The 16,005-nt window shown below is 37.3% G+C and overlaps 1 protein-coding gene across 2 annotated transcripts in view; it reads right to left on the minus strand.

The window, feature by feature from the left end:
* Positions 1-15,017, minus strand: part of Ipp (intracisternal A particle-promoted polypeptide) — a 33,280-nt gene extending 18,263 nt beyond the window's left edge. Inside the window, exons 1-5 of one of the 2 annotated variants that reach the window (XM_010610189.3) lie at positions 14,925-15,017; positions 11,094-11,435; positions 4,693-5,124; positions 1,740-1,895; positions 1,114-1,281 (exon numbers count right to left, since the gene is read on the minus strand). In XM_010610189.3, coding sequence (XP_010608491.1) covers positions 1,114-1,281; positions 1,740-1,895; positions 4,693-5,124; positions 11,094-11,385 — 1,048 coding nt within the window. In that variant the 5' untranslated portion in view covers positions 11,386-11,435; positions 14,925-15,017. The remainder of the gene's footprint in view (positions 1-1,113; positions 1,282-1,739; positions 1,896-4,692; positions 5,125-11,093; positions 11,436-14,924) is intronic. The other variant, XM_010610190.3, reaches the window with a different exon arrangement.
* Positions 15,018-16,005: the final 988 nt, after the last annotated feature.

Consider the following 16,005-nt stretch of genomic DNA (forward strand, 5'->3'; position numbering starts at 1 on the left):
CAGCCTGAACTACACAGCAAGACCCTGTCTGAAGAAAATAAAATAAAATAAAATACCGTATGCTATACTTAAAAGTCTAGCTGGGGACAGCAGCAAACACCCGTAATTTCAGCTACTCAAGAAGTTAAGGCAGGATGATCACAAGTTCAAGGTCAGCTGGGCAAGTTTGGAAGCGATGGGTTGAGACAGAGTCACCCTATTTACTGAAACTTAAATCCATTAATTAAGAAAAAAAATGTACAAAAATTTTTTTTCTTGGGCTAGGGATTTAGCTCAGTGGTACTGACACCTGCCTCATAAGTGCAAGGTCCTGAGTGTGATCCCCAGTACTAAAAAAATAAAAAAAAATTAAAAAAAAATTCTTTTGCCCTTACAATTCAAAATACAGTTTATTCAAAATGACATTTTTATAATACCCAAATTTTTAACCACAAATACAAAACTACACTTCCCTCAGTGTAATAAAACAGACACATTAAATATCTTGATTTTATATTTCTTTTTTTTGAGACAGGATCTCACTAGTAGTTGAGGCTGGCCTTGAACTCACATGTTGCCCAGGCTGGCCTTGAATGCTAGGATTATAGGCATGCATTACTATGCCTGGAAATTATTTGATTATTAACACTGAAAAAAATATGGTGAATTCTCAAAGAAGGCAAGTTAGCAACTAGGAGGGTTTTCCTTCTGGGTATTCAAAGCTTTTCCCTGTTTTTTTTAGGCTGGGATAAGAGTCTCTCTAGAATATAATATTCAACAACCTGTGTTCCTTTTTTTTTATTTTGATCTATTCAATATTTATTTATTCATTTATTTATTGAGCATGACACATACCTAGCAATATATATAAGAAAGATAGGAATGTATCCAGAGGGAAGGGAGAGAAGGCAGCACACACAAAAAAAATGTACACAATTATCCAGGCATGGTGGCACATGCCTGTAATTCTAGCACTTGAGAGGCTAAAGCAAGAGGATTACAAAATTGAGGCCAGTATGGCCCACACAGTGAATTCAAGGTTAGCCTGAACTACAATGTAAGACCCTGTCTCAAAAAACAACAAAAAAGTATCAACTAAGCTTAATAAAGGAAATAATACATTTTTGTCATTACCTCCAATAGCATAGACCATCCCTCCCAACACTGCTACTCCCAAGCCACACCGAGCCTGATGAAGTGAAGACACAGTGGTCCAGTACTGGCTAAAGGTATCAAAACGTTCTACACAGCTGAGGGCTCTGCTATCACTCCAACGAGCCCCCTGCAACCGAGTATATCCACCTGAACAAAGGAGAGAAAAGAAGTAAACAGCAAATCTCTTATTGCTAAATATGTAAATGATAGTAATGAGGAAACTAGCTGTGTACATCTAAACATTTCTATCATCTCTAATGACTAAGACACTATGAATAGTTTGAAATTTTGAGATTTATTTTCCTTATTTTTAATATGAATTCAAAATTTAAACTTTTAAACCAATGTTTCTTTCATCAGTCATTTGATAACTAATCTAAGAACCCAATGATTTAAATCACAGAATAACAGATATCAAATGAGTAGCAGTTTAGTTTTAGAAATACTGACTGTAATATAGAAATGTAATTTATAAATCTATAGCATGAATTAAATTAAATTAAATATGTCTAACATACCTAATACTCTGACGTGGATAGTAATCACAAAAACTATTAAAAAGCTTTGATTCTGAAATAAAGATAATTCCTACTGCTTTTTCTCACCTACTGCATAGAGATACTTTCTTGCTTTCTTCCGAGGTCGAACTTTAGATGTCTGCAGAAAACTACAAAATTTGTTCTCTTTTGGAGATTTGGACACTTCACAGTACTCTTTCAAAAGTGTTTGCAATGCAATATGAAGATTAAAATCAGGTATTCCTAAAGAAATGTTTAAAATGACAATGTTTTAAAGAACTTTTAAATACTACTAAAAACATAAATTTTGACAGACACATTTAGTAATAAATAAAAACTCATTGCCACTGAAGAATATGTTTTACTTGTTTACCAAAAAATGTTTTTAAAAATATGCTTCACAAGCCGGGGGTGGTGGTACACACCTGTAATCCCAGCCCTCAGGAGGCCAAGGCAGGAGGATCGCTGTGAGTTTGAGATCAGCCTGGGCTACACAGTGAGTTCCAGATCAGTCTCAACTACACAGTGAGACCCTGTCTCAAACCCCCTGCAAAAAACTTCACAATATTAAATTTGAAAACACATGTATAAGGTTTTCAAATAAAGAAAAGGCAAAACAAGATAATTATCTAACATTTAAAAAAGTCAAAAATCCTATACTTACAACCTAATAACAAAAGAATATCTACTTGTAGAAGACTAAAACTAGATTCCTGTCTTTCACTCTGTACAAAAAAATCAATTCAAAATGGATCAAAGACCTACATATAAAATATGAAACTGAAACTGGTAAAAGAAAACAGAGAGTAAACACTTCCTGAATAACAGAACTCCAATAGCACAGGAAAAAATAGCAAGATTCAACAGATAGGACCACATCAAACTAAAAAGCTTCTGCATAGCAAGAGAAACAATTAACAAATTGAAAAGACAGCCTACAGAGTGGGAGAAAATCTGTGCCAGCTACTATTCTGATAGAGGATGAATATCCAGAGTTTAGACCAGTGGTGATGAACCTATGGCACATGTGCTGCAGCAGGCTGTTTATATCACTGAAAGGTTTGACAGGTTTGCCCTCACTGGTCTAGACTATATAAGAATTCAAAAAACTTAACAGCAAAAAATCAAATAGTCCAAAAAATAAATGGACAAATGAATTGAACAGACACTTCTCAAAAGAGTATATGAAAAAAATGGTCAACATATTTAACCATTAGGAAAATGCAAACCAAAATGACCCTGAGATTCCATCTCATCCCAGTCAGAATGGCTATCAAGAAGAAAACAAAAAAACAAGCTAGGCATGGTGGTGCATACCTGTAATCCTAGCATAAGGAGGCTGAGGCAAGAAGATAGCTGTGATTTCAAGGCCAGCCTATACTACAAAGCAAGACCCTCTCTCAAAAAAAACCAAATAAACAAAAAAGAATGAATTATAATGCTGTCAGCCATGTGTTCAATGTTAGTAAATCAACAATATATATTAAATAAGGCATTTCTAGACAAAAACTTACATGAAAAAAAAAGTTACCTGAAACAAGGCTATGTATGGACCAGATGACAAAAATATGACCAGAGGCTCACAGGAACTTAACTCTAAATTTTTCCTAAGAGAATGGCTCAGTATTTGCTAACTTAGTTTTATGTAGGATCTTTATAGAACATAACTATTGCAAATAATAATCAATTATATATGTATTAATACAAAATATTACTCACAAAAAATTACAAAATTCTGTTAATAGTGCTAAGAATGCAGAAAAACTAATGATTGCCAGGTATGTGGTGAACGCCTGTAAGCCCACCACTCAGGAAGCAGAGGCAGGAGGATCGCTGTGAGTTCGAGTCCAGCCTGGGCTACACAGTGAGTTCAAGGCCAGCCTGAACTATATAGCAAGACCCTGTTTCAAAAATTCAACCCAAAACAAAAAAAGATCTATTTAATTTCTTTGCAGAACCATACCTTTGATGCATAATAGTGTATTTAGTTTGTAGTAAGATCATTTGTAATTCAGTCACAACCTGATGTTTCAGTGCATGACAATAGAACACCAAATCAACATCAAATCCTAAAACCAGACCTAAAATTTTTTTAAAAGAAGTTTTAACATAATCATTTTTCTAACATAATTTTTTTGAAGTACTGGGGATTGACCCCAGAATCTTCACACTAAGCTACATCCCCAGCCCTTTTTATTTATTTTACAACAGTTTCATTTAGTCACTAAGTTGCCTAGGCTAAGCTTAAACTTGTGATCCTCTCGCCTCAGCCTCCTAGAGTGCTGGAATTATAGATGTGAGCTATTATGCCCAGCTAAAGATAATTTTTTATACTATGGTGAAGATATTTCCAGAAAAAAACTTTAAATTGGGGCTGTGACCTGGGTGTAACGGCACACACCTATAATCCCAGATATGGGGAGACTGAAATAGGAGGATCACAAGTTCGAGGTCAGCCTGAGTAAAAAATAAAAAGGGCTAGAGCTGTAGCTCAGTGGTAGAACATTTGCCTAACATGCGGAAAGGCCTACATTTGATCCTTAGCACCACACACACACACACACACACACACACACACACACACACACGAAAGTCTAGAATCTAACAATGATTCAAAAGCTATTCAGAAGCTCTTGATATGACATTATAAACTTCATTTGAAAATGAAAGAGAATTTACAGTATTTTCTGAGTTTTGGCTTTGTTTTTAGTAAACAGATTCTTCTCAAATACTAGGCTTTGCTGAGGAAGAAAGGTAAGGGGAAATCTTGTGCTGAAATAACTATCACAACAGTTAACAGTGTTAACTCTGTCAGTAATTTTATGCATAATATTTATCTTTCTTATTAATTTTAAGAAAGACAAATAAGTATTTGATTAAAGAATGAGTATAAATGCTACTGTCTACCCACTGAAGTTATTATATCTTACATACAATAATCATTCAATGAAAGTGTCAAAAAAATGAAACTAGCACATTTCAGAGAAAAAGCTACTTGATAATTCAGTATTCTGAAATACAACAAAAGAGCTAAAGTTACCTTCTATATATTTTAAAAGCCTCTGAGGAGGTAATAAAGGGAATCGAATTGGGTCAAGCACTTCCACCACATGTTTTCTTCTCTTTCCCAGATCTTTCAGAATCCACTGCATTGCAGCTAAAAACACCTGGTATTCATCCTCAATGCTAAGCTCTTCACTTCGTAAAATTCTGATCAGCTGATCTTTTGTAAGTGCCAGGAACTCTTCCCCAGTATGAACTTCCAAGAAATGAACATGAATGTAGTTTTCTGTGAATTCTAAAAGATCATGGCAGGCAATCTGTTCAGAAAACTGAAAGATCCCAATGCAGTTCACTGGATCAATTTGTCTTTTTAGAAAATCACAACAAAGATTAACAACTTCAGTCAACTGTAGCATGTCCGCTGCAACAATCAACTCCTGAACATTATTCACAGCTATATTCACTATACCTAGGGAAGTAGGGAGACAAAATAGCCAATAAAATAAAAACACACATTTGACTTAACATACTCAAACTATTTTCACTAGCAGTTTAATGTTTGTTGAGTAGACAGAAGTATAAAGGCAACAAAATATTTTTGGAAAGAGGACAAAACTTAATGAAACCTCACAGTTATGGAATACTTACAATGAACTAAATACAGTATTAAACGCTTTATAAACTCAGTTCACCCTCACTACATCCAATATATCAAGGAAACAGAAAGTTTAAGTAATTTCTTCCATGTTATATGGCTAAGCAAGTTGCAGGGTAGGGACTGACATTAAAGTCCATTACTGCCTGTGATCCCAGCACTCAGGAGGCTGAACAGGAGGATCATTGAGAGTTCAAGGCCAGCCTGGGCTACACAGTGAGTTCAAGGTCAGCCTGAGCTACCTAGCAACACTCTATCTCAAAACAAAAAGAAAAACAAAAAAGTCCATTACTGAGGAGCTCCAGAGAGTACCATAAGATCCCTACCTTCAATTATGACACAGTGCCACTCAATGTTTAGTCTTTACTGTCAGGCATAACTAAGAGTCTAACAAATGACAAGACATTGAATATTTAAACTACATATACTACTTCATTTTTATATTACATAATTACTTTGGGAGCACATCAAATAGCCAATTATATGTGGGAGGGAGAACCCACTGTAATTCTACCTAATAAGGATCAACTCTTTACTCAGTCTTATAGTTTCTCTTTAATTTATCCTCTTTGTAACAATCACTCCACTAAACTACTTGCCCAAAGTTTGTTTGATTAGATATATAAAGTCTGTTAAGGCAAGACTTGCCCCCTCTAGATTGCAAATGCCTAGCACATATTAGATGTTCTCAACATCTTTTTAATGAATGAATAGCCAAAGATACAAATAGGCTTTTCTCAAACTGGGGCTTTTCCAAGAGTATAAAAACTGCAGTCCATGCTAGACATGGTAGTGCACACATGTAATTCTGGCTGAGGCAATTTCAAGTTCAAGCCCAACTTAGACAATTTAGTGATTTGGCACAACACTCTCTCAAAATAAAAGCGTAAGGGCCCAGGATGTAGCTCAGCAGTGCTGCGCCTGACTAGCAAGGGCAAGGTCCTGAGTTCAATCCCAGTAGAAAGAAAGAGAGAGCCAGCCAGGCATGGTGGTAACATGCCTGTAATCCCAGCACTCGGGAGGCTGAGGCAGGAGGATCACTGTGAGTTCAAGACCAGTCTGGGCTACATAGTGAGTTCCAGGTCAGTTTCAACTACAGAGTGAGACCCTATCTCAAAAAACAAAACAAAACAAAAAAGCAAGCAAGCAAGCAAAGGAGTAGTTTGCTACAGAGAAAAATGAGATTAAGCTAGTACTATAACTAAATGACAACTACAAATCTAGATAAAATAAGATCATGGGTGACATAAGAGGGCTAAATGACTGCTATTGGATGGATAATGCTAAAGAGTTGCTTGAAACTAGTAAAAAGAATCCCCTAGGTCTGGAGGATTTAGCTCAGTGGCACCAAACCTACCTTGAAAGTGCAAGATCCTGAGTTCAATCCCTGGTACTGAAAAAAAAAAAAAAAAAAAAAGAATCCCCTACAATTTAAAAAGACCTGAGAATTCACAAAAAATTTTCACTTTTACTAAGACTTACTTCATTTAACCTTCACACAAATTATAAAATTCTATGATTCCCACCTTATAATTCCTGATTCTTTTTATTTTTTAAGACAGGTTCTCACTAAACTGTTAAGTTGCTTGAGCTAGGCTCAAATAAGATTCTGCCTCAGCCTCCCAAAGTGCTGGAATGATAAGCATGCACCATCACATTCAGGTTGCTCATTTCTATTTTGTAAATACTGCATTTGCATTATCTATAAAGTTCTGTGAGGGTAGAGACCATCTCTGTCTTAGTTACTGTCGTATCCCTACTGTCTCACTCAAAAAAGTATTCAGTTGATATTTGTTTAAAAAAATGAATGACAAAGGTTAAATGAAACATCCAGTATCACAGAATAATTAGTGGCAGAGCTAGATCTCAACTCAGGCCATTTGATTCTAAATGAAATACATAAAAATCTGAGGTGAGAATCACACATTAAAATATATTAGAATTGTGAATTGCTGATAAAGAAAAATCTGCCAGGCACAGTGGCGCATGCTTCTAATCCTTGCACTCAGGAGGCTGAGGCAGAGGATCATTGGTTGTTCGAGGCCAGCCCAGGCTACACAGTGAGTTTGAGGGCAGCCTGAACTACATAGTGAAACTCTTGTCTCAAGAAAAACAAAATAATCAAAGAATAACAAAACTAAGCCAGGTGTGGTGGTGTACCCCTATAATCCTATGTATTTATAGTAGGGAGGCTAATGAAGGACAACAAGTTCAAGGCCATTGTAGGGATTAATATAGTTTCAAAATAAGAAATAAAAAGGGCTGGGGATGTAGCCCAGTGGTTGAATACCTGCCTAGCATGCCCAAGTTCCTAGGTTCAGTTCCCAGTACAGTTAAAAATAAAAGGGGGGGGGAATGACAAGTCCAAAGGAGAAACTAACATTTGATGCTCCAACATTCTGAAAAAGGAAATATTACATTAAAGTGGAATAGAATATATTTTATAAGAACTGTGTCAATTACAAATTTCCTTGTCCAATAAATACTCAATATTCATTTTCATTTCATTCTTTTTTTTTTTCCTTAGTGCTGGGGATCAAACTCAGGACCTTGCACTTGCGGAGGTAGGCAGCAGCACAGCTGAGCTAAATACCTGGCCCTTCCTTTCATTCTTGTATTAACCAAATCTTAACTTTGTTGTAACAACTGTGTCCTGCTGCAAATTACATTTCTTAGCTTCCTTTGCAGATAGGGGTAAACTTTTTTGCAGGGAGAGGGGGTTGTTCTTTGAGACAAAGTCTCACTATGTAGTCCACGTTGACCTTGAATTTGTTATGTAGTCCAGATTAGCCTCAAATTTGATCCTCCTGTCTCAGCCACCCAAGTGCTAGGATTATGGACACATGCCACAACACTCAGCTAGCCCTGGACATTTTTTGTTTGTTTGTTTGTTTTGTTTTGTTTCAGTACCAGGGATCAAACTCAGGACCTTGTGCTTTCAAGAAAGGCAGCAGCACCACTGAGTTAAACTCCTGCCTCAGCCCTGAACTTTTAATTGAGTCTAGCCCATGGGATACAGGCAGCAGCCTTTGGGAATGACAACCAGAAAAGCTTTAATAAAGGTTATATAGCACACCCTTTTGTTTTCTCCCTTCCTTCCACTTGTAATCAATAGAAGCTACAAGCTATAGATGGTGGAACAAAATACTGGAACATTACAGGTACTGGTACATATTATATATGGACAGCAATGACATTATAAAGTCACCAGTCTTGGAATGCCTACTATATATTCATTTTTATGAAAAAAAAACCAAAACAAAACTCTTTTCTTGTTACTTTTTTTTTTTTTTTGGTACTGGAATCAAACTCAGGACCTGTGATTGCCAGGTAGGTGCGTTGCCACTGAACTAAATCCTCGGCCTTGTTATGCTATTTTATATCTATTTCTTGCAGCCAAATACTGTTCTTTTGTTTGTTTATTTGTTTTGTCTGTCTGTTTTTTTGGTACCAGAGATCAAACTCAGGAACTTGCGCCAAATGCTGTTGTTAATTGATACTAATTTTGCCTTAAATGCCAATCTTCTACAATGCTATTTAACTGTGGATATTCCCAGTAGTTTTTATTTCTCTTTATTTTTGCCATTTTATTTCTTTGATGGAACTGGTAATCACCACCAATCTGATGAAGATGCCATGAACATTCTCTTTCACCAAATATCTCCTGTTACTGTAAGATGACATAGGCAGAATAGATAACCCGTGGCATTTCTTCCATTTTTACATAGTTCAACACCAAATCTATGGATTAATTTGTATAAATTTGTATTTTTTGAGTAAACAAAGCAGATGCAGTAGTTTAATTAGCTCACACAAGTCATTTGCAACAGTAAGGTAAAAAAATCCCTCAATGTTATGTTAATCTGTACATAACCCAATAGGCAAGATATGTATTGCTTTTAGCAGGTAGATGATAATCATTGTTATACTTTCCAAACTAAAGTTATCACTAGTTTCTGAAATTTTCCAAAAAGAAACAGAAAACAACATAGAGAAAAGCAATTACTTTATCATTTTCCAGATTTAAATACCATGCATTAAAATATACTTAAAATTTTTAATAAAATATATTTTATTTGACCACATAATAACCTCTCACAAAGCAATTTCTTAAGGAAAACATACGTAGTAGTATTCAAAACTAAATCAAATGAATACTCTTGGTTTTCAAACATTTTCTCTGATTATAAGAGTAATTAATATATATTAACTGTTGCAAAAACTTTAAGACAGGACTAGGGATTTAGCTCAGTGGTGCCGCCACCTGCCTTGCAAACGCAACGTCCTGAGTTCAATCCCCAGTACCAAAAAAACAAAGAACAACAACAACAAAAAAAACATTAAGACACAAAAATATCAAAATGAAAATCACACATTTTTCCATATACAGACATATACTGTATTAACCCTTTAGTGTATTTCTTTCAAATTTTTTTCTAAAACCAGCTGTGGAGGCGCATGCCTGTAATACTAGCACTCAGGAGACTGAGGCAAGAGGATTGCCATAAGTTTGAGGCCAGCCTGAACTGCACAGCAAGATTGTCTGAAAAAACAAAGAAACAAACAAAATGACAAAAATAAATCAAATCTTTTTTCTATTTTGCATATCATTTAAGACTACAAATAGATCTGTGGCTATACCACCCTGAACGTGTCTGATCTCAGAAGCCAAGCAGGGTCGGAACTGATTAGTACATGGATGGGAAAACTACACGTAGTTCTTGAAGTATTTTATGTCATTAAAACTCTTCAAAGCATTTTAAAGATAAAAGTTTTTATTTATTTATTTTTAGTACTGGGGATCGAACTCAGGCCTTTGTGCTTGGCAAGGCAGGCGTTGGAACCACTGAGCCAAATCCCTGGCCCTAAAGATAAAAGTTGTGACTAAAATAACGCATGCTGATAATAAACAGTTTTAGGAAAAAGGAGCAAAATAAGAATCTTCATATTCATATTTTATCACCTGTAAACACTATCAATATTCCAGTCTTTTTCTCATGCTAAAATACAAATGATTTTTCTTTCTAAATTAGGTTAAAATATTTGCAGCCCTGGAAATTGAACCCAGGGCCTTCACGCTGAACTACACCTGTAGCCCTTTTTTCTTTTTAAGCCCAGGCTGGGCTCAGATTTCTAAACTTTCTGCCTAAGCCTCTCAAAATGCTGGAATTACAGGCATGTACCACTATGCCCAGCTTTTTGGGGTTGTACTTACATTTTGAATTTTTCATTTAGTATATCATGTACATTCTTTTGTGACAATGTGTGTATATATCACACACATTTAGATATTTACAAGATCTAAGAAATATTCCATTACATACACATGCATAATAATTTAACCACATAACTCACTGGGGGACAATTAGATTATATCCAATTATATTCTTTTACAAGTAATGGTACAATAAGATTGTGGTTCATAAATATGTGTCTGTATCATTAGTTAATTGGTTAGAATTCCTGGAAAAGGAGTGTTAGGAACTTTTTGCTGGGGAACATGGTATGTGATTGTAGTCTCAGCTACATGACAGGCCAAGGCTGAGACTGAGGGAGGAAGATTGCTTGTAATCAGGAGTTTGAGGTCATCCTGGGCAATGCAGTGAGACCCCATTTCAGAAAGAGAGAAAGACAGAGAGAGAGAGAGAGAGAGAGAGAGAGAGAGAGATTGATTTCAAAGTCTCATGGTAATGTTACTAAGTTACCTTGCTTATAAATTAGATCAATTTAAGATCCTACCACTTACAAGAATGCCTGCAAAGGAACAGGCTCTTGTAACATACCTGTGTAAATGAAATCTAGAAGTAACTGAAAGATTCCAGCTTCAATTCCTAGAATTTGTACAACATCTTTTGAGGATTCTTTCATTCCTCCAGTAAACAAAGCTGCAAAGTATGGACTACTGGCAGCCAAGACCAGCCGATGAACATTAAAAGTTTCCTTCCCAACTTGCAGCTGCACATCACAGAAATGCTGCCCATTTCTCATTTTATTTATCTGGGCCAGGATGAGTTGGGCATGTTTATCTGATGAAAATGGACTATCAACAGCCTTGGAACAGCCTTCATTAGCCATGATGATCACAGATTAATTAAAAGGACTATTGCCCATAATCTGCTCCTACCCTGAAAAACAAAATACAAAGAACATATTTTTGTGTGTGATATGTTTTATATTCTCATATATAGGAAATACAACTTTAAGGACATAAATTATATATTAAAGAAATAAGGATTCAATTATTGGTAATATTTCTATGTAGTTTCAGAGTAGTGGGGGCTAAAATATTTGGAAGATGCTTTACAGAAAGAAATGAAATCCAAATTAAATACTAAAATACAGTATTAAGGTATGAAAAGTCATAAGCCCTTCTGGGTAAATAAAATAAGGTACAGGACCAGGGATTTAGCTCATGGTGCCACCGCCTGCCTCGCAAGCACAAGATCCCTAGTTTGATCCCTGGTACCAAAAAAATAAATAAATATAATAAAATAAGGTACAAAGACAGAAAGATTTTGTAGCCCACAGTAAGGAAGCAGGCATCAGTTAGAATGAACTTTCAAAAATCAATTTTAGTAAGTTAAGTTCCTTGAAATACAGTCCCTTATGGACAGGGACTGTCTTTCAGGGCCAAAACACCACCCTCTGACATATGTTAGCTTTTCAAATGTTGGTTAAATAAATGAGTACAAGGAGAAATACAAATAGCCTAGGTCAGTTTTTTTTACTGTTAGCTTTTTCACCTACTATGTTAATTACAATCAAATGTATGCTTAAAATCCTTCAATTTAAACCAGGCATATTGGCACATGCCTATAATCCCAATACTCTGGGAGGCTGAACTGCAAGTTCAAACCCAGCCCAAGCAACTTAAAATATTTAGCAAGATTCTGTCTTAAAATAAAAAAATGAGAAGGGCTGGGATTGTTGCTCAGCACCAAGGCCCTAGGTTCAATTCCAGTACCACTAAAAAAAAAAAAAAAAAATGGAGAGAGAGAGGAAGAGGAAAATCCTTTAATTTGTATTATTTGCTTGGCCCTTCTGGATCTTTGTTGTAATCCAAGACTTTGTTCAAATATAATTCCTCCATTATCCTTCCCTGTGTCTCTCTCTCTTCTGGGCTTTGTATCACTCTAAACTTAACTATATTGTACCCTATATCATGCTTTACCTTATCAGACCCCTGCCACCCTAATCCAAGGGTGTACATGCACGCACACATGTGCAATTTCCTTGAAATACAGTCTCTTATGGGCAGGGACTGTCTTACAAAGCGGTAGCACCAGTCACTAACATATATTAGCTTTTTAAATGTTTGTGAAATGAATGAGTACGGGAGATAATAATAGCCTAGGTTGAATTTTAAACTGTTAGCTTTTCATTTACTATGTCAATTATAATAATTCTCACAATAACTAAGAGGAGAGAAGAAAAGATAATCTTATCCAAGGTAAGATGGAAACTGAAACTCAAAGTTTCCCCAAGGATATGAGTTAGTATGACAGTCTTGGTATCTGAATTGAGGCAGGTGGCAGAACCACTGAGCTAATTCCCCAGCCCTCTTGGTATCTGAACTGAGGTCTTCTTACTCTAAATCCAAGACCTTACCCACCATATCACATTACATAGGAATTATTAGGCCAGGTATAAAGAAAGGACTTTGAGGTCCAAGCATAGAAATTTAGACCTGAGTTTTAAAAGGCTTAATAAGGATAAACATAACAGTCATATTTCACAATTGTTTCATTCTTCAGAGGTGTGAGCTAGGAGGTAACAAAATCCAATAAAAGCCTAACAGCTTCAGCAATGAGAATCAAAGGTATAAATCCAAGTTACCATTTGAAAAAAAATTGAGTTCCTATAAGATATATGGAGATAATGCACAGGGGAAATCTAAAATGATTAAGGTTTTATAATTTAGGACAAGGAGAACTGGGGATCAACAAGGTGGGTTGGGGATTTAGCTCAGTGATGATGCCGCCTGCCTTGTAAACGCAAGGTCTCAAGTTCAAGCCCTTGCACCAAAAAGCAAAACAAGGAGTAGGTGTGGAGCCGGGTGTAGTGGCACACGCCTGTAATCCAAGCACTCGGGAGGCTGAGGCAGGAGGATCGCTGAAAATTCGAGACCAGCCTGGGGTACATAGTGAGTTCCAGGTCAGACTCAACTACATAGTGAGACCCTGTTTCAAAAAACCAAAAAATTAAAATTAAAAAAAAGAAAAAAGAAAAAATGTAGGTGTAGGCTGACATTTGAAAAAAGTATTAAATACAGCATTCACTGAAAGTCAGTCAAGTAACAAAGCCAATTATCATGACTATCTAGGATTTAACTTACTGAAAAATTTGAGACATTCTAAAGTCACTGCTAAAATTTCACACCAGCATCTCCATAACGTCAATATTTTATATTTAACTAGCAAATAATTGCAAAGTGTATATTTGTTATTACATAGAAATTCAACTTGCTGGTATTATTAAACATGACTTGGCTGTCAGTTTTCTCTTTTTTATAGCAAAACGTTTATCGGTACATTTTCAGGCATACATAATGTAACAGTCACCATAGGGAATTTTCACCTGTACATAATACATCCCGCCTTTTATCCCATTCCTCCCTTCCTCTTTGGTCCCCTCCCCTCCTTATGTATAAAAGCTTTGTTTCCATTTTCCCTTCTAGTTTCACTTTTTTTTTCTTGTTCCTTCCTTCCTTTCTCCTTATTCCCTTGTTCCCCTTCCCTCTGAACCTTTTCTTCCTATTTCCCGATGTGTCAGGGTTTTTTTTGCCTTAGATTTTTCTGTCAGCAGACTTCGGACCTCAGTGGTTTGCGAGGTACCTCCCTTTAAGGCACCAGGCACAGCCATTGGGCTAAAATGCTGCTCCTCACTACAAGACAAAGTTCACTAATTATCCATTCGGGTGGCAGAAATCCTAGTCTGTTAGCTCGCTTCTTAGTAACTGTTAATATCATCTCACTGTCACTGCAGTGTTTCATTCCAAAAGGTGGCCTGTAAGTCGACCACATTTTCAAAATGGAAATGGCACAACTCTGGGACACTGCCTAGGGATGTAAAGGACGTGCCTCAAGAATCCCAAACTAGAGAGGCAAATTAACAGGAAAGGGTGGAGACAAGCAGAAGAACTAAAGAAAATCTGTTTGATGGCCTTGAATTCACTGTCAGAACTGTGAAACCGCTTCAGCAAAGGGTGTCGGAAAGAGTTCGGGACGAACGTCAAAAACAAAACAAAACAAAAAACCTTAAACTTTGTGCCTGGTTAGGGCTGGATATCCCTAAACTGCTGTGATGCTGAAGGTGGACAACCAATCTGTTGCATCGGAAAGGGCAAGGAAGGGACCTCAGACAAATGAGGGGGACGCAGAGAGGCCAACGACACAGCCTCCGCTTTCCCCAGTGGGACGTGAGGAGCAGCCTCAGCCCTGATCCAGACTGGAGGAAGCTCGGGAGAGACGAAAGCATTTCGGCTGTCAGAGGTGCGCTGGAGTCCGCCAGAGGAAAGGTGAGGAGAAACCGGTACCAGAGTTCCCTTGCTCCCCTCCGAGTCCGAAAGTCGGACAGAGCGGAAGGGGAAGTTCCCAACCCTGTCACACACGCACCTGGGACGCAAGCCGTTCTTACCGCCGCTTCCCCTTCCCACCAGCGCCCGCGCAAATCCTGCGCGCGCAGTCGTGACCCGCAAGGCGCGGAGAACGGCGGGGTGACGGGGCGGGGCAGCCCCAGGACTGGAAGCCAAACGCCGCCTGGGGAAGCGCGGCTCCAGCCTTTCTCCGCGCAGGCGCAGCTCTCAGCATCCGGGCTGGTGGGCTTGAGTTTGCACCAGCTCCCGGGGCTCGCATCTCAGCTGGCAGACGTCTACTAACGCTTGCTGGGACGTTCGGTACGCCCTTTCTATTCCTTCTTCACTCCAGACCTCCGTGCTAGAGACGGAAATAAACACTAGTACTGTGCTGCTTGTAAAAGTACTCTCAAGATCATTTTCCATGTATCTGCTGAAAGGAGCGCTGAGTCGAAAATATACCTTACTTTGAGGAAAGGGAGCATTCAGAGCGCCTAGTTTTTGCTATTCAGCCTTATAATAATATGCCATATTAATGGCTTTCAAACTGTTTTTTAATTTATTAATTTTATTGAGTTTATTGGTACATTTTAGGGATACAGTACAGTTACATTCATTGTTGGGATCTTGTACCGCTACATGGCAAGTCTTGATTCTCATTTTTTCCCCTTACCTCTGCCCTCCCTTCACCCCCTCCTCCCCTCCCCATCTACAAACACTTTATTTTCATCTTTTCATTCTCTCACATTTTTTTCTTTTCCCTTTTTGTTCTTCCCCTACCCATCACACCTTCCCTACACCTTTAGCTCTTTTCGTCCCATTTCTAAATGTCAGTAATCTTATTAGAATCTTATGCATTGTTGCAGATTATTCACACCAGGGAAACTATTTGGTATTTACACATGTGTGACTTATTTATTTCACTTAGGAGTATATCTTCAATATGTATCCATTTTCCTATGAATGAATCTATTTTCTCGTTCTTTATGGCTGAGTAATATTTCATTTTATAGAAAAACCACAACTTCTTTATCCAGTTTCCAACGGATGGGCAAATAGGCTGTTTCCAAGATTTAGCTATTACAAACTGTGCCGCTATAAACATGGGTGCACATTCAAAC

This window comes from Fukomys damarensis, unplaced genomic scaffold (genome assembly GCF_012274545.1).
Source record: "Fukomys damarensis isolate Sample0158 unplaced genomic scaffold, DMR_v1.0_HiC HiC_scaffold_23, whole genome shotgun sequence".
NCBI classification, from domain to species: domain Eukaryota; kingdom Metazoa; phylum Chordata; class Mammalia; order Rodentia; family Bathyergidae; genus Fukomys; species Fukomys damarensis.